Here is a 19,510-nt window from a genome sequence, read left to right on the forward strand (position 1 = left end):
AAGATACAATGTAAGGTGATTTAGAACAGCACAAACCTACACTATATTCAACTACTGTAATATTCTGGATAAGCTAATCTAAAAAAGGATATATATATCTATACAGATCACAACTTTATTTAAGGACCTTGACCGATCTATATTTCAAACTTAGTTTATATAAAATGCAGATTCCTGAAACCCAAACTTAAGTGATTCTGATTTAACAGACACTGAATGGGAGTCAATAATCATTAATTTTTAAAAGTACCCCAAGATGAGAAAATACTTGTAAGCAGGTGACTTAGAGTCCCTAGAGTTTCAAAATACCAACCAAATGATGACAACCAGAGGTGAGGGTAAGGCACGTATTTACAAGATGATGGCAATGCAATCCAAACTGTGCACCTTTCTAGTTTTTTCCTTTGGATAGTCTTCTACACTATTAACCCTTTTCCTTTTTTGTAAAAAAGGCAACGCTGATAATCCACAAATTTTATACAGGTATATTAAAAAAATGTACAAATGTGTCCAAAATTACTTATAGCACTATAGAGATATTTATAAATTAATGATGGCAAATTTTTGGTGTTTCTTTTCTGTAAGTTTGGGCTTGAATGCTTGCACCAAACCCCAGAAATGTGCCATTGAGGATGTCTGGGCTAGGAACACAGAGTACATCACACCAGCATCATCATTCACACTTATGTTAAGAACAGAAAACTGTTGGGTTTCATGCACACAACCAACCAAATATTTCATTGTGAAATAGCAAATTCCAAGTATCAACATGTATCATGAAAATTACCTGGAGATTAAGTAGGTAGATGGGAACAGAGAATAGAGTGACTATGCAAGACAATCTGGAGAATGAAAATGACTTTGAAGGCACAATCATAGGATGCATAATCCAAGTTAAATCACAAAAAGCCATTTTCAGGAAATAATCAACTCAGTCTCTTGGACTCCCATTACACAGTCAAGGCAATAAGGACAGGAAATCATTCATCAATTCTTACATTTGTGCAGCAAACATTTAGTGGATAACTATTCTCTCCACACATATATAACAATGCCAGGCACACAGGACACATACAACTTCTTTGTTTATAGAACAAGCCTGTGGCAGTTAAGACTAGTACAGAAGCAATTATGATATATGTACTGTAACAAATAACTTTTGGGTGGCTAATGAAGGCACTTATGCACTCATCTAATGCAGCCCAGTAACATCAATCAAAGATTTAAATATTCGGGACACAACAGCATCTGAAGGTTTCAAACAAGAGAAAAAAGCCTGGCACAGACAAATAACTAAAAAAACATATAGATTAAAAGATACAAACTTGCAAATTTTTCAGTGTGTTGCTATTTCCTTCAGGTTTACTCACGCTCATCCAGTTTTTAAAAATTCAAGTCTGAATACATACACACACATACACACACAAACCCAGAATAAAAAGGTTTAAAGGTTGCTCTTATAGAAACCAAAAAGAAATATAATGTGCACAGTGCTATAAGTATTTTTGTCACATATTTAATTTAACCCACATGAAGTTCATATTCTAATTTTATAGATTTAGAAATTAAAATAAGAAAAAACACATGCTTTGTTATTAAACCTAAATTTAAAAAAACAGTACATATGGCTTTAAATTCAGTACATTAAATAAACTTCCAATCAGGTTTAAATAACTGAATATTTCCTAGCTTTCTGAGATCTGTTTGACCACAAAGACAATATTTTCAGTTATTTAGATATCAAAGTCCAAGGTTCAACCTCACAAAAACGTAATCTGAAATTTACAAGGCTCTTCAATTATTTTCCTATAGCTAGAATAGTGATTATCCACCAAAACTGAGTAAGTAATACTAAACTAAGTTTTATGTAACATGACGCACCTGTTGACTTGAAAATTTCACTTTCGGATTGTTATCTATCTCCCATAAACCTTCATTAAAGCCTTTTCGTTTATTTGGTTTGCCGTACTTTTCCTTATTTTCTGAGTAAGGAAATATGTCCTTTGGGCCTAAAAAAGCACTAAAAAAGGAGGGGGGAAATATGAGTGTAACGCAATCTCAGATATAAGTAATTAAATACTACTACCCTATGAACACAATTATCAAAAATTATTAATCTAAATGCATTAAACATCATACATAAGTTAAAGGGTAGCCACAAATAACTTTAATTCCAAACACCTTTATTAAATTCAGTCAGAAATTTAATCCTAGATCCATAATTCTATTTAAAAAAAATTACTGAATGCCACTAAACAGTACATTTGAAAATGATTAAAATGGTAAATTTTGTGTAAGTTTACAAATTTTTCTATAAAAATAAAAAAATGTGACAAGACTGCATTAATCAATACATTTAAATGAATTCCAACTATAGTTTTACTTCAAAGTAATTTGGAGTATTATACAACTCAAAACACTGTCAATAAGGTATATGTATGTTTTAATATTTATGTGTGTAGATTTTTTGGAATAAATGTTCAGAATTTTATTGTATTCAATGAGGGAATCAGACGTTATCGCTAGTTCATTTATGTGTGTATACACATATATACACATGCGCATGTATACACATATATATTATAGTCAATCCTTTTATTCATGATAATTATATTCTAAAGTGTCACCATGAACACTGAATTAAGGAAATACCATACCACTGCTGCAGGAGAAATACAGGGTAGTGGTCATATTTTTGTCAACCAATCAATATATAATAATGTTTTATGCAGTTTTCTGTTTACAGACACCTTAACTGAACTTATAGATATAAACAGCTTATGTAACACTCATCTCCTCCATAAGGCACAGCAGTCTTCTTGCACTGAGGAACACTGGGCAGCACATCAGCACCGCTTTAGGGTGCTGTTATAAACAACAACAGGTTCTTGGCCACCTGATGCGAAGAACTGACTCATTTTGAAAAGACCCTGATGCTGGGAAAGATTGAAGGCAGGCAGAGAAGGGGATGACAGAGGAGGAGATGGTTGGATGGCATCACCTACTCAATGGACATGAGTTTGAGTAAACTCTGGGAGTTGGTGGTGGACAGGGAGAGGTGGCATGCTGCAGTCTATGGAGTCGCAAAGAGTTGGACGCGACTAAACTGACTGGTAAACAACAAAATGACCAAGGAAAAGGTACAAAAATGCAAAATCCATGACACTACACAGACTGCAAAAAGGACACTTGTTTACAGTATGACAGCTGAAACAAGATAAAGCACAGCCTTCCTTCAGCCTCAGCTAGGTATGCGTGCATCACGTTACTCCATTTTTTGCCACTGCACACAGTACCATGAAGACCCCACAGTTAATGACTTAGGATTACAAGTAAATTTCAGTAAGCAGGCAAATTCATAAATGTGGAACCTGTGAATGATGACAATCCATTATTTGTGTGTGTGTGTGTGTGTGTGTATGTCTTTAGATATAATCCCCAGAACAAACCCCTTGTTTATCTCCCTAGATCAGTCAGTTCTGCAGAAGTTTGTCAATCCTATAAAGGTAGATTCAGAGAATATGTAAGGTTTTTGCCATAATAGTTGATATATATGTATTCTCCAAAGCAAGAGAATCAAATTACTACTCATTTCCTCTAAAATATGCTACAATTTAAGATTATTAATTACTAATTATGTACCACAAATTCCGTATCCGCTGCAATTTTTTAAGAATTAGGAACCTATGACTATAGTTAACATTCTAGTTTAGAATATTTTAAAAGGCTTTAGAATAAAATTTCAACAAGAGACTAAGAGCTCTACTTAAATATGATCAATTATATAAGTTGGCTTTAATTATTATTTAAATTTTTCAGTTTACAAATACTCAAAGTATCCATGTATTTTAATTGCACATCAGTTAAGGCACACAAATTATCATGATTTCATCTGATCTAGAAATTCAGATTTTTACTAAGCATTATTCACTCCTACCCGCAATCTAAGCTTAGAAAATTTAACATATTTAGTTAAAACAGTAAAGCAATTCCTCCAGCATAATCATGCCCAAATTCCAAGTAAATGATTTGAATTAAAACTCCACCAAAAATACAATATATACTCCTGGTAAGAACAAAGTGATTCTCCCTCCTAAAACCTCACAACTTCTATAAGGCTAAGAGATGTTAACAGATTTGGAAGCTGTAAAGAATGAGAAAGTTGAGTACTAAACAGCAATGTGGAAAGTGAGACTAATTTATAGTTTGAAATCCCCAAAGGGTTCAAAACTGGTGGTACCAGGAACTTCAAGAAGTGGAAGGGACCTTAAAATATTAAATACTTAATTACAGAAAAATGTCTTAAAACCTCAAACATGGGGCATTTTTAAATGATCCTAAACTGAAACGCTATTCAAAAGGGAAAACTGATTCTTTCTTGTTGTTTAGTTGTCCAGTCATATCCAACTCTTGCAGCATACCACGCCTGCCTCCCTGTCCTTCACCATCTCCCAAAGTTTGCCCAAGTTCATGTCCACTGCATCAGGGATGCCATCCAGCCGTCTCATCTTCTGACACCCGCTTCTCCTTCTGCTCTCAATAAAAACTGATCCCACCATGATATTATCTAGTGTATAAAGGTTTCAGTCAAATTTATATGGATTATTTTTCTTTTCCCGGAACAGGTAGTCCCCACTTTGCATGACAAGAGACCACAAAACTGACCATGCAAGGCAATCTTATTGAAAAATAGGAAAACTTAAAATTGTTCCATAACCTACAAAAGTTGTCAAAATATTAAATGCACTATTACTGATAGTGTGTAAGGAAATTGGGTTGCCATGCCCTCCTCCAGGGGATCTTCCCAACCCAGGGATTGAACCCACATCTCTTACCTCTCCTGCCTTTTCTGATACATCTACACAAAAACTTGTACACAAGTGTTTACAGCGGCATAGCAGCAAAAGTCATTAAAGACCACACATTGTATAGTTCAATTTATATGAAATGCCCAGAATAGGCGAAATGATTATTGATTCCCAGGACTTCCCTGGTGGTCCAGCGGTTAAGACCCCACGGTCCCAAAGCAGGGAGCCCGGGATCTACCTCTAGTCAGGCAACCACATCCCATATACTGCAACTAAGAGTTTGCATGCCACAAGTAAAGAACCCAAGTGCTGTAACTAACACCCAGCAGAGTCAAATAAATATTTTTTTAAAAAAAAAAGATTAATGGTTCCCTATGGCAATACAGGGGAGACAGGAGAAACAAGAAGTAACTGCTAATGGGTACAAGGTTTCTTTTTGAGATGATGAAGATGTTCTAAAATTGTACAAACAGCTACATGATTCTGGATATACTAAGATCTATTATATGTTTTAACTGAATTGTTTGGGATATGAATTAACATCTTAATAAAGTTGTTAAAATATTTTTCAGTGAATACCACATTCCAAAGAAAACAAAAATGACCAAGAACTTTACCAACTACAGATAGCCACTGTTTTCACCCATCTGTTTGCAGTATATGTATCTATATAAACATGTAATTTTAATGTATACTACGCTGCTGCTAAGTCGCTTCAGTCGTGTCCAACTCTGTGCGACCCCATAGATGGCAGCCCACCAGGCTCCCCAGTCCCTGGGATTCTCCAGGAAAGAACACTGGAGTGGGTTGCCATTTCCTTCTCCAACGCATAAAAGTGAAAAGTCAAAGTTAAGTCGCTCAGTCATGTCCAACTCTGAGCGACCCCAAGGACTGCAGCCTACAAGGCTCCTCCATCCATGGGATTTGCCAGGCAAGAGTACTGGAGTGTGTATGTATATGCTACTGATCCATAAATACTTTTTCAAATTATAACGAACATCTTTTCACATCAACAGTTACGTAACAGCTAAATACTACTTCACTGAATAAATTTCCCAAAATTAATTTGTCTACTGTCGGACCATTTCCTGTATCAAATTTTCTATTATAAAATGTAGCTATAATAAATAATGTATTGCTCCACCTTTTCACATATTTTCCTAATAAATTCTAAGTAGAACTGCTGCCTCAAATGGTATATTCAAGACTACAGAGCTCCTTAATGAGATTCAAAAAATTATGGTGGATGAAAAAAGAATCCTTCCATGTTGTCACCACAAAAAAGAAATGACTAATTATAGGACCTGATGGAGGTTGGAGGTGTTAGCTATCACTATGGTGGTAGGTAAGCATAACGCAATATATAAATGTATCAAAATTAACATACCTTCAACTTGTGCAGTATGCATCAATTACATTTCAACTTCAAAAAAGAAGAAGAAAACACAGGCACACACAAAGCATCCTCCCCAGGGATGCAATCCCATAGGTTTGGTGAACAGGGATCAGATTAATTTTTCAGCAGCCATCACTAGTCCCCAAGGGCGCAACCTTCTGTAGCTGTAGCTTTGATTCATCCTTCAAAGCTGTCAATTTTTAAATGACATATAAATCTCAAAGAAAATACACTACAAACAGTAATAGGTTTAGGGGTTTTTTTACCCTAAAAAACAGTAAAAATGATGTGCTTCCTTTGTAGAGAACTTTCAATGCAAGTGCTCGGGCCTGGTGCACTGGGAAGACCCAGAGGGATCGGGTGGAGGGAGGTGGGAGGGGGGACTGGGATGGGGAATACATGTAAATCCATGGATAATTCATTTCAATGTATAACAAAAACTACTGTAATGATGTAAAATAATTAGCCTCCAACTAATAAAAATAAATGGAAAAAAAATTTTTTAATAAAGATATACATTAACTGAAAGCACATTACCCACCATATTCCAGAGCTGAAAGCAAACTTAGGGATCACCAAGATCCTCCTCGTTAAAGATTAGAAAACTGAAAGCCAGAGAGATTAAGAGATGCAAGCAAGATTATTGAGCTACTAAACAGCAGAGCCTTCACTCTGTACAATGTTCCCTTAAACAGGTTCCATTTAACCACTGTAATACAGTGTCTGAAACACTGATTTATCTATTAATAAAATATCCCTATACATATGAACTCAGTTCAAATACCAACTGTCAAAGCCCACAAGGATTAAAGCTAATGGCAAATGTCTTAAGAAAAAGCAAATCATTAACTACAGTATTAATTTTATAATTCTGAAGCAACTTAAATAATTCCAAAGCCTGCGTGTTTCTTACATAGCATATGCCTAAAGTGTGATCCGGTGTATCCCAATTTTTCAGAATCCAAGCATACAGAAAAGCAGTCATCTCTCTAAAGTCACTTTTCTGGAAACAATGTATATACCTACAAGAACATACACATACATGCCTCACAAAAACTCAATTACCACACACCTAAAAGCATCCTTTAAAGCAAACCAGAAGTTGCATATAAAAAAATGGGATAGGGAAGTTTATCACAGCTGAAGACTTGAAGCTCAAAACTCATTTAACTGTTGTCAATTTAATAATACAGAAACTTATACCTTTTAAAACACTGACTATAATTTGATGTTGCATTTCCCTATTATTAAATCACAAAATATGAAACATACTGTTTTAAACTATGTTTTGTAACAGCACACACTACTTTATAACAGAAAATGACTCAATAGACAATTGATACACCTACCATGCGCCAGGAACCTGACAATACAGAGATGAAGAAACAGTTCCTCTCATTATAAGAAATCATACAAACTCCACACCAACACATACAGCTATGTCTGTAGTACTGAAACTGTAGAGAACCCAGTGTAGAAGAAAATAAAATCCTATCCTTTGATTTCTCATTCCTTTCTCATGGACAGGTGATACAAAAAACTAACCAACCAGCAGAACTTTCCCATTCACCTTCAATCCTGATAACTGCATATCAGGCAGGTTTTGAAACAACCTGTGATGGCTATTTTCAAAGTTCCTAGAATTGAGCATCTAACATCTCTGAATTAAGTCAAGTAAGAGCAATAAAGAGATAAAGTGGCAAAAACACTATCTTCATTTAAAAATTTCTAGACTTTAAGAAATAAGTAGACCTGGATGAGAATATTCCCTCAATTAACAATGACAATTAGTCAGCAAAAAAAAAAAAAAAAAATGCATTGCAAGCAACCTAATAAGCATACTTACTAGTTGTAGAAAAATAATATGCAACATTGTTTTTAATTACTAATAGTTGGCATTTCGCATTTAATACATGCCAAGCACTTGTTTTAAGCATCTTTCATGTAGTATCTTATTTGCACCTCCAATTCTAAGAGTATTTTATTGCTCCCATTTTACAAGGAAGAGAAAGACAAGGCTAAGTAAACCTGCTCAAGGTCACAGAGCAGATAGATAAAAGGCAGGATTCAAAGACACTCTTCTGACCCAGCTGTCCTAAACACTGTGGAAATGCTAGCAAATGGACAGCAAAATCATCATCAACAAATTGATTTTATCTAGGTCATAGAGTTTTCAGTCTATTACCAAACATTTATTTAACAGCTACTATGTGCCCGGCCACTGCTGAGTTTAAAAGGTCAGTTTTCATTCCAATCCCAAAGAAAGGCAATCCCAAAGAACGCTCAAACTACTGCACAACTGCACTCATCTCACACTCTAGTAATGGTCAAAATTCTCCAAGCCAGGCTTCAGCAATACGTGAACTGTGAACTTCCAGATGTTCAAGCTGGTTTTAGAAAAGGCAGAGGAACCAGAGATCAAATTGCCAACATCCGCTGGGTTATCAAAAAAGCAAGAGAGTTCCAGAAAAACATCTGTTTCTGCTTTATTGACTATGCCAAGGCCTTCGACTGTGTGGATCACAATAAGCTGTGGAAAATTCTGAGAGAGATGGGAATACCAGACCACCTGACCTGCTTCTTGAGAAACCTGTATGCAGGTCAGGAAGCAACAGTTACAACTGGACATGGAACAACAGACTGGTTCCAAATAGGAAAAGGAGTACTTCAAGGCTGTATACTGTCACCCTGATTATTTAACTTATATGCAGAGTACATCATGAGAAATGCTAGGCTGGAAGAAGAACAAGAAGCTGGAATCAAGACTGCCAGGAGAAATACCAATAACCTCAGATATGCAGATGATACCACCCTTATGGCAGAAAGTGAAGAGGAACTAAAAAGCCTCTAGATGAAAGTGAAAGAGGAGAGTGGAAAAGTTGGCTTAAAGCCCAACCTTCAGAAAACTAAGATTATGGCATCTGGTCCCATCACTTCATGGGAAACAGATGGGGAGACAGGGGAAACAAGTGTCAGACTCTATTTTTTGGGGCTCCAAAATCACTGCAGATGGTGATTGCAGCCATGAAATTAAAAGACGCTTACTCTTTGGAAGGAAAGTTATGACCAAACTAGATAGCATATTAAAAAGCAGAGACATTACTTTGCCAACAAAGGTCCATCTAGTTAAGACTATGGTTTTTCCAGTGGTCATGTATGAATGTGAGAGTTGGACTGTGAAGAAAGCTGAGCACCGAAAAATTGATGCTTTTGTTGGAGAAAAGTCTTGAGAGTCCCTTGGACTGCAAGGAGATCCAACCAGTCCATCCTAAAGAAGATCAGTCCGGGGTATTCAATGGAAGGACTGATGCTGAAGCTGAAACTCCAATACTTGAGGCCACCTCATGCAAAGAGTTAACTCACTGGAAAAGACCCTGATGCTGGGAGGGATTGGGGGAGGAGAAGGGGATGACAGGAGGATGAAATGGCTGGATGGCATCACCGACTCGATGGACATGGGTCTGAATAAACTCTGGGAGTTGGTGATGGACAGGGAGGCCTGGCGTGCTGCGATTCATGGGGTCGCAAAGAGTTGGACACAACTGAGCTGAACTGAAGTGCCAGGCACTTAAGTAAATAATGATAAACAAGACAGACAAAGTCCCTGCTCTCCAAGCTTTTCATTTGTCGGTGAAGGAAAAGAAAAAAAAAACTTTAGTCATCACTGCAATGGAAAAATAAGCATAAAAAAAGAGGATATGAGCTAAGAGCTAAATGACTGAAAATCTGTTTTCTCTTTGTTCAGAAAGATAGGTCTTCAATCAGGAAGGACCTGAGACAAGATACATCTGTGTAACAGTAAAAAAGAAAATGTGATGAGGTTGGAGACATAAGAATAGATTAGTCCACAGAGGGTGTTATAAAACAGCACCTGTAGGGACTTGTCTGGTGGTTCAGTGGTTAAGACTCTTGAGTTTCTACAGTCATCAAGACAATATGGTACTGGCACAAAGACAGAAATATAGATCAATGGAACAAAATAGAAAGCGCAGAGATAAATCCACTCACCTATGGACATCTTATCTTTGACAAAGGAGGCAAGAATATACAATGGAGAAAAGACAACCTCTTTAACAAGCGGTGCTGGGAAAACCGGTCAACCACCTGTAAAACAATGAAACTAGAACACTTTCTAACACCATACACAAAAATAAACTCAAAATGGATTAAAGATCTAAATGTAAGACCAGAAACTATAAAACTCCTAGAGGAAAACATAGGCAAAACACTCTCTGGCATAAATCACAGCAGGATCCTCTATGACCCACCTCCCAGAGTAATGGAAATAAAAAGCAAAAATAAACAAATGGGACCTAATTAAACTTAGAAGCTTTTGCACAACAAAGGAAACTATACGGAAGGTGAAAAGACAGCCTTCAGAATGGGAGAAAATAACAGCAAACAAAGCTGACAAAGAATTAATCTCAAAAATATACAAACAGCTCATGTAGCTCAATTCCACAAAAACAAGCGACCCAATCAAAAAATGGGCCAAAGTACTAAACAGACATTTCTCCAAGGAAGACATACAGATGGCTAACAAACACATGAAAGGATGCTCAACATCACTCATTATCAGAGAAATGCAAGTCAAAACCACAATGAGGTACCATCTCATGAAGGTCAGAATGGCTGTTATCAAGTCTACAAGCAATAAATGCTGGAGAGAGTGTGGAGAAAAGGGAACCCTCTTACACTGCTGCTGGGAATGCAAACTAGTACAGCCACTATGGAGAACAGTGTGGAGATTCCTTAAAAAACTGGAAACAGAACTACCATATGACCCAGCAATCCCACTGCAGGGCACATACACCGAGGAAACAAGAACTGAAAGAGACACATGTACCCCAACGTTCACTCAGCACTGTTAACAAGAGCTAGGACATGATAGCAACCTAGATGTCCATCGACAGATGAATGGATATGGTTAAGAAAGTTGTGGTACATATACATAATGGACTATTACTCAGCTATTAAAAAGAATACATATGAATCAGTTCTAATGGATGAAAATGCAGCCTATTATACAGAGTGAAGTCAGAAAGAAAAACACCAATACAGTATATTAACGCATATATATGGAATTTAGAAAGATGGTAACGACGACCCTATACGCAAAACAGCAAGATACACAAATAGAAAGAAAAGACTTTTAGACTCTGGGAGAAGACAAGGGTGGGATGATTCGAGAGAATAGCACTGAAACATATATATTGCTGCTGCTGCTAAGTCACTTAGGTCGTGTCCAACTCTGTGCGACCCCATAGACAGCAGCCCACCAAGCTCCCCCGTCCCTGGGATTCTCCAGGCAAGAACACTGGAGTGGGTTGCCATTTCCTTCTCCAATGCATGAAAGTGAAAAGAAATAGATGACCAGTCCAAGTTTGATGCATGAAACAGGACACTCAAAGTCAGTGCACTGGGACAACCTCGAGGGATGGGATGGGAAGGGAGGTGGGAGGGGAGTTCGGGATGAGGGACACATGTACACCTGTGGCTGATTCATGTCAGTGTATGGCAAAAGCCACAACAATATCATAAAGTAATTAGCTTCCAATTAAAAAAAAAAAAAAAAAGACTGTGCTTTCAATGCAGGGGGCACACGTTTGATTTGTGGTCAGGGAACTGAGATTCCAACATGCCTTGCAGCACAGCCAAAAAGTAAGCATTTTTTTTTTTTTTTTTAGTTCTACCAGTTTATTGCTACCAACCCATCTCCCTCCACCCTCGTGCACACATGCTCAGTCATGTAATCCCATGGACTTCAGCCTGCCAGACTCCTCTGTCCGTGGATTTTTCCAGGCAAGAATACTGGAGTGGGTTGCCATTTCCTTCTCCAAGTAAGCATTTTTTAACAACAGCATTTATAGACAGAATTTGGGGGGTTTTGTCTGTTGGTAATGTTAACAAGGAAGTCACTGAAAGGCTCTGGACAGAGAAAATGACATGACCTGACTGAAATATCAGGATCACTCTGACTATATATGAAGAGTGAAAGCTGAGCCCAAGATAGGGACAGGACACTATTTGTAAGAGTAACTGTGATATGAACTTTTGCCATAGAGGAGATGGAAAAAAGCAGATCAGAATACATGTTAAAGGAAAAGAATTAAGACTTGCTGACTGACTAGATGTGGGGAGGAAAAAGATAAACTATAATAAGAAATCAAGGATAACACTAAGATTTTTGGCTCCAGCATCTTCATCAGTCTCATTTACTAAGAATCTGTTTTCAATATATTAGTTTTAAGACATCTAGTAGACCATCATGTTTGGTATACATAAGCGCTTACTGTTATATAGTGTTCACAGCTTTGGTGGATAAATTAACTGCTGCTGCTGCTAAGTTGCTTCAGTCGTGTCCGACTCTGTGCGACCCCACAGACGGCAGCCCACCAGGCTCCCCCGTCCCTGGGATTCTCCAGGCAAGAACACTGGAGTGGGTTGCCATTTCCTTCTCCAATGCGTGAAAGTGAAAAGTGAGAGTGAAGTCGCTCAGTCGTGTCCGACTCTTAGCGACCCCGTGGACTGCAGCCCACCAGGCTCCTCCATCCATGGGATTTTCCAGGCAAGAGTAGTGGAGTGGGGTGCCACTGCAGATAAATTAACTATGAAAGGCATAAAAAAAATCACGAAAAATCAAATGTTTGTAGCTCAGGAAACAAATGCAGTTACAAACGGATTCTGCTCTAACTTCACAATAAAAAAAATCTTAATTTACAAATCAGTTACAAATAACTGTGCTTCCCTGGTGGCTCAGAGAATTCCATGGAGAGGAGAGCCTGCCAGGCTCTGTGGGGTCACAAAGAGTTGGACACGAGTGAGTGACTAACGCTACTTTTCACTCTTATGAGTATCTAGTTTTCTAATTGTCATTTCTTTTTCCATGTTCTTCCTTTCCCATCTTCCTAACTACAGGCTCCTGAATTAAACTCCAACTTATGCAAATTCCAAACAGAAAGGTTCAAACAACCGCCCTCCCAAATTCTGAGGGGGAAAAAGGCAAACACTCACTGCAATTCAGTTTCTAAAGATTAACCTTAAATACCAAAACATTAAGTCACCAGACTAATAGATACAAGAGCACTGCCTTTCCAAAGGTGTACTTATGAGATCACTGAGGCACAAAAACTACAAGTGCATTTTGAAATGAAATTTTAATATCATTAGCTTAATTTTAATTTCCTGAATATATTCTAATTTTTGAATATTAGTAATTCACCATCTTCATTTCCCACTTAATACCACCGTTATTAACCAAATGATGCTTATGAAAATTTAGTTCTTTGGCATAGTCTGTTTTGATTTATAATCTATAGATATTTACAACATAAAAATCCTCATTTTTAAATGTTGAGGAAGGGATGCTCATTCTTCTAAATTTAACATAAGAATGACTATGTGTTAGTCACTCAGTCGTGTCAAACTCTTTGCAACTAAATGGACTGTAGCCTGCCAGGCTTCTGTGTCCACAGAATTCTCCTTGCCATCTCCTTCTCCAGGTCTATAATACTATACGCATATATAGAAATTCTAGGGAATGTCTAACTCACATTACTCTGATATAGTTAGTATTCAATCTTCGCATGCGTTTGAATTATCTGGAAGACTACTTAAAACAGACTGCTGGGCTCCACTCCTCCATTTCTGATTCAGTGAATCTTGGGTGGGTGAGGTCCAGGAATTTGCATGCCTATCTAAAGTTCCCATGTGCTGTTCCCATGTAGGGAGCAGCTTGACCTCGGACCACACTTTGAAAACCCTTATTCCAATAGAGACTACACAATTTTTCATTAAAAGATACCTTCCCTATTAAATTTATGGAAGTTTTAAATGGTAGATTAACCCAGATAACCAGAAACTCATTTTTAAAAAAAATTTTTTTAATTAAATTTTTATTTTCAAAGTATATTCAAATTTTTATACTCAAAGTAATCATGGTGAAGGCCAACACAATTCTCAACTCAAAACTGGATTTTTTTTTTTTTTCCAAAACTGGATTTTAAAGAAGACAATTATGTGGCACTGCATGATGTCATTAATATGAAATGTCAAGAATTGGCAAGTTTAGACAGACAGTAAACTAGTGGGTATCTAGGCCTAGGGGACAGGAAACGAAGAGTGACTGCTAATGGTTATGGAAGTAAATATACTAACACCCACTAAATTTTACACTTTACACAACTGTATGATGTAAAGTACATATAAAGCTATTTTTAAAAATTTTTTGAATGAAAAAAAAATTTTTTTTTGAAGTTCATACAGTAGTAAGCAATGTTAAACTGTCATTGTAGACACGCTTAAGGAACATATAATTTTAACTAGAGTAGCACCAGTTTTGTTTAACCTGAACCCAGGTAAACAAGTGTACCAAAATTATTGCAAATTCTAAACCTAAAGCTCAAAACTGGTGAGGTTATATGCTACTTGTAAAGCTATTAAAATATAGGCATGTGGTAATATTATTTTTCAGAATTAATGAGATAGCCCCTGGAGTAATCCTCCACACCTAGAAGAAACAGTTCAGTATTCAGCTACAATTTCTGAGAAATTAATTTGCTTCTCCAAATCAGTTTCTGCCCAGAAATCCACCAGGGGCAGCAGAACAGTAACAGTAGCTCCCAGAATCATACAAATACATACGGAAGGAACTATTCAGATTTCCTTTCACCTTTCCCACAACATACCATCAGTGTGGCTAAAATCACAAAGTATAAAATACAGTGTCAGGTTATCATTACAAAAGGCACTAATTACACTAAACATGAATACTGAACACCTTGTTAAAACTTTCCTTACACACTTTCTCATCCATTGGTTATTTTCTGACTGCTGAGAGGATCAATTGACACCTTTTATGATTAAGGACATCTGCGCCAGTAAAAGTTAAACCTGCAGTGTCTAATTTAACATAAAAATAAATTTAAAAGGGAAATTTGAAGACATCTTTCCAAGTTCAAAGATGATTTTAACGTTTTCTGTTACTTTATTATTTTCTCTCTTAATTAACCTCTACTTGCTTTTCATTATATACCCAATGAACCTGCTAAATTAACTCTGATTTGCCTTCAGAGCTAAAAGGACTTACGTCTCATGAGTTCCAAAAAAGAAAATCGGTAATTTGTTTGTGGGTGGTTTTACAGCTCCATCAGGAACTTCATCTACCTAAAAAAAAAAAAAAAACAAGATCAGAAAAATTAAAATCTTTTAAATCATACACACTTAAACATACCAGAGTAAACTGAAAACAAGATATCCAAAAGGGTACCTGCTATGAAATGGACCAGTTCTACAGGTCCACAATCCCTTATCTCTAGTTCTGAAACTTAAGAAGCTCTGAAAAAAAAAAAAAAGCTCTGAAAACCAATATATTTCTCAAAACTCATGTGATAGCAAAACCTGCATGGAAACTGAAGCTATTCTCCATCATTTCTTTTATCCATCTAGTATTTCTACTGATGCTTCTCTGCAGAAATGTCGTGTTAGATTATCATTTGCCATCCTAGACCTTATCAGCAGAAAGATGTATTGTATGTGGACCATCACTACCATTCTAAAACCCCAAAATTCTGAATGTTCACATAAACCTGGCCCTAAGTACTCCAGATAAGGAACTGTGAATCTGTTCAAAAATTTTAAATGCTATTTCCTCAGACTGGCTATCCAAATACCGGAGTAATGTAAAACCAGACATTAAAAAGGTTAAAGCAGTACTTTTCCAAGTCTGAAACATATACTTATGAAAACATCTTAGACCTACGTGGCTGAGTAACAGGAGATTACCTATTCTTTTTTCATTTTTCTTTTAATATTTTAATTCTTCTAATTAAGGAAGGAAGACAGTAACAGGTACTGCTATGTCGAACACATCTATAATAGTTGTTACTTTCTTACCAGAGTTAAGGCCATCAGACAGAAGTATTTAGCCAGAATTTAACATTTCTACTTCATTATTTACTTAAATTTCATAATACAATTTCTATTTCATTCCTTTCAAAATTTCAAAGACATGTCAATTTAAAAAATATCTGTTGACTTTGTTAAGAAGGGTACGACCAACAGAAGACCTACTATGCTCCTTATGTATGAACATAAAGAAATGGTTTAAGAAAAGACCATGAGGGTGATTTCACTGGTTGGCAGTCTGAAGGTTTCAGCCATCAATAAGAAAAATTAGCACCCAACACCCTTAGGGACTTAATCTCCTCACCTATACGAATAAGACTGTACTGTCTTTTCAGCTTTGTCACAAATTGTGAAAAATCCTTAGAGGCCTCAAGATAAGGGATACTCCTGTCATCTCAGATCATATGCTTTCTGCCAGCAAACAGCTTTAAAAGTTAATGCAAATGTCTAGCACCTACAGAGTTTAATAAACCAAGGCAATTTTTCAAAAGTGGACTTTAAAAATTATTATTACTGGTATAAGATTACAAGAAAGCACAAGACTTAAAAAGTAATGAAGCTTGGGATAAACAGAAAATGTTAAAATCAAAATTGGAACACTGGTTGTCACTTTCCCAGCTGAGACCTTAAATATATACTCTAAACTCTCTAAAGCAAAGACTTAGAATTCGGAAGATTGGAGAGAAGATAGAAGAATGAATACAGTTCTTAGACACTATCAAATCTAAATGCAACCGTTTCTAAGAAAAAAAGGGTAAAAGAGACTAAAATTTTCCATTTCAATACAAATTAAATTGGTATATACAGCATCTATATACTTTGGCCCTCCTAATGCTACTTTATTTTGCTTTTATTAGCACTTTTAGTCACCTAACAGACTGAACCATGTGGGGAAAATGATTTAGAAGAGTAATTTTTAAACCATTTCCATTTGGTTTTAAACTACACTGCTACACAGAAATTTGAATGAAGATGTATCCCATAACCTCAGATTTTCTAACACCTCAAAATAATCATGCTCAAACCACAAAAAACGTTATCTTGGGGGGGCCTTAAACCTTCTCAGTTTGCCTATCCTCCACTTAAACATGAGATAGTTTTTTAGTGCATGACTTATGTACTAAGGATGGGGGGTATGATAAGGAAATTCAGTTTACATCTATTGCTCTGAGAACTTTACAATCCATTTGGAATTCAAAGAATGCACATAGAGTTAAAATAAGATGATCACAAAGGAAATAAAGTGTCAAATATACAGATAAGAATTATGATTAAGAATTTTTCCACTAAGACTCCAACTGAAAAGGTAGACTTAATAGACTAGGGGGAAAAAATTCTTTCCAGGTTGGAACGAAATCTATAAACCTGACTTAACAGCTGGATGGGAAAAATTAAGAAATGGTGAACATTTTACACTTGGACAGCACTCAGCAACTCCATGATTCCCTGTAACCACTGGCTTATTTTTCCTCCCAGCTGACATAATTAAAACTACAGGATTTAATTATCTTTAAGAAACACACTCCTCAAGAAAAAGTAAATTAGTAGAAATTACAGCTTTAGAATATCATGTGTATATTTAAAAAGGCTCTTGAGCTTACTGAATTCAACCTTTTTCAGGTTCTATCACTATATTAGAACCTGAGTCCTACCATAAACTAAAAGATCTTTTCCTGAAAATGGTGCTTTTTTAAAAGACAGTCTCAATTCCCAAATGTCACAAAAAACCCTGAGTTCTGAATCACTTCTCTGTACTACACGTGAACCAAGGAATGTGGGTTTACTCTTTCACCTATGGGAGACAATCAGAGGTGAAACAACTTCTTCAAGGTCATAAGGCAAACTTCACCAATAAGAACTTGAAAATGAATTTTCTAGGCTTTCTCTGATGCTACCTTACTGTAAAATTTTCCAGAATACCCAGTCCTAGCTTTCATTGAACCAGTCAATCCAGAAGGCCTCATTAACTATAAAACAGGAAAGAATACCTATGAATTCAATTTAATCCCATACAACCTTCTGACACCCAATAGTTTGCATAGATTCCAGTGCTACTTTGGATTTTACTCAAAATTAAGAAAATGTCGCAGATTCTTTACCGTCTGAGCCAACAGGGAAGCCCCCAATTTTTTTTTTAAAACACAAAATCCGTATTTGTTTTCACCTACAATGGAACATTAATGGCATCATCTTTAAATATTTCCTATTAAGAAAACCTGCCAAATCAACAACCATAGGAAAACACCTAAGTATGCCAAAACACCTGGATTTTTAAATTACATGGAAGATTAATGGGCAAAAAACTAAAAAGATCAGGTTACAAATGAGACTAGAGGAAAGCGAGAGAGAGAAAGGATACGAGGCGGGGTGGGGGGGGTAAGAGAAAAGGGTAGGAAGTAGGCCTCTGAGGAAGGTAGCACCGCTAAACGCGAAGGCTAAAAATCACTTACTCGAGCTGGCCAATGAGGATAACCTTTCATCTTGGCGAAGATGAGGTCCCCAGGTTTGAAGTCGCGAGTCATGTTTCAGGGGCGAGGCCGAGGGTCCGAAGCCCAGGGAGGAGGTGCGGCGGTGCGGACTGCGAGAGGATGCGGGAGGGCGGACCGGAGCCGCGGCTCCCGCGGTGGCGGGAGGGGGAGGATGCCTCGGGGTGTCCCGACGCGCCTGCGAGGGAGAGAACCGAAGGCGGTTAAAGCTCAGAAACCCGAAGGGAGGGGCCGCACGGGGCACGCCGGGGGAGGGGGAGGGGAGGCCCTAGGAGGGGTAAGGGTGGGGGGCGGGAGGGGGAGGGGGAGAGCCGCCTCCCGCTCCTCCCCCGCGAGTGCGCGGCCTCCGCAGCCCGAGAGCTGCCCCTCCAGGCTTCGCAAGGTCCACCGCTCGACGGCCGGAAAGACGCCACCACCTGAGGCAGAGATGCTTCTCAGTCCCCCATTCCCCTTTCTCCCGCCCCATCCTTCCACGGTCTTTTTTCCCCCCGAAGCTGAAGCCCCAAGAGGGTGGGAGGTCGGCGAGAGGAGGAGGGGGGAGAAAAAAGATGGCAAAAGGCAGGGGAACGTTGCCCTTCCATCCACACACGGCCTCTCCCACAGCCTCCTTCCCGACGGTCGCAGCCCCGGGCCGAACCTCGACTCCCCGGCGGGCCGCGGCCACTTCCCAGCTAGAGCCAGGAGTGAGGCCACCAAGGGGGGGCGGGGCGACTCCCCGCCGCCCGCTCACCTGCTGGGGCCGCGGGCGGCGAGGCTGCGGTGGCGGGCCGGCCGCCTCTCTCCGCGTCCACGCAAGCCACCTGCGCCACCAGCTGCCGCAGAGGCGTCCCAACGGCTCCGAATAACAACCGCCGCCGCCGCCGCCGTCGCTGCGCTGCTCCCGCGCGGCTCCCGCTCGGCGCCCGCTAGCAGTG

At 38.2% G+C, this 19,510-nt stretch overlaps 1 protein-coding gene across 5 annotated transcripts in view; it reads right to left on the reverse strand.

Moving 5' to 3' along the window:
- Positions 1-18,735, reverse strand: part of PSIP1 (PC4 and SRSF1 interacting protein 1) — a 40,560-nt gene extending 21,825 nt beyond the window's left edge. For 3 of the 5 annotated variants that reach the window (XM_020902634.2, XM_020902635.2, XM_070480535.1), the window contains exons 1-3: positions 18,561-18,735; positions 15,293-15,369; positions 1,882-2,020 (exon numbers count right to left, since the gene is read on the reverse strand). In XM_020902634.2, coding sequence (XP_020758293.1) covers positions 1,882-2,020; positions 15,293-15,369; positions 18,561-18,632 — 288 coding nt within the window. In that variant the 5' untranslated portion in view covers positions 18,633-18,735. The remainder of the gene's footprint in view (positions 1-1,881; positions 2,021-15,292; positions 15,370-18,560) is intronic. The other 2 variants (XM_020902636.2, XM_020902637.2) reach the window with 1 other exon arrangement.
- Between the last annotated feature and the right edge of the window lie 775 nt (positions 18,736-19,510).

The sequence above is a fragment of the Odocoileus virginianus genome, chromosome 18 (assembly GCF_023699985.2).
Source record: "Odocoileus virginianus isolate 20LAN1187 ecotype Illinois chromosome 18, Ovbor_1.2, whole genome shotgun sequence".
NCBI classification, from domain to species: domain Eukaryota; kingdom Metazoa; phylum Chordata; class Mammalia; order Artiodactyla; family Cervidae; genus Odocoileus; species Odocoileus virginianus.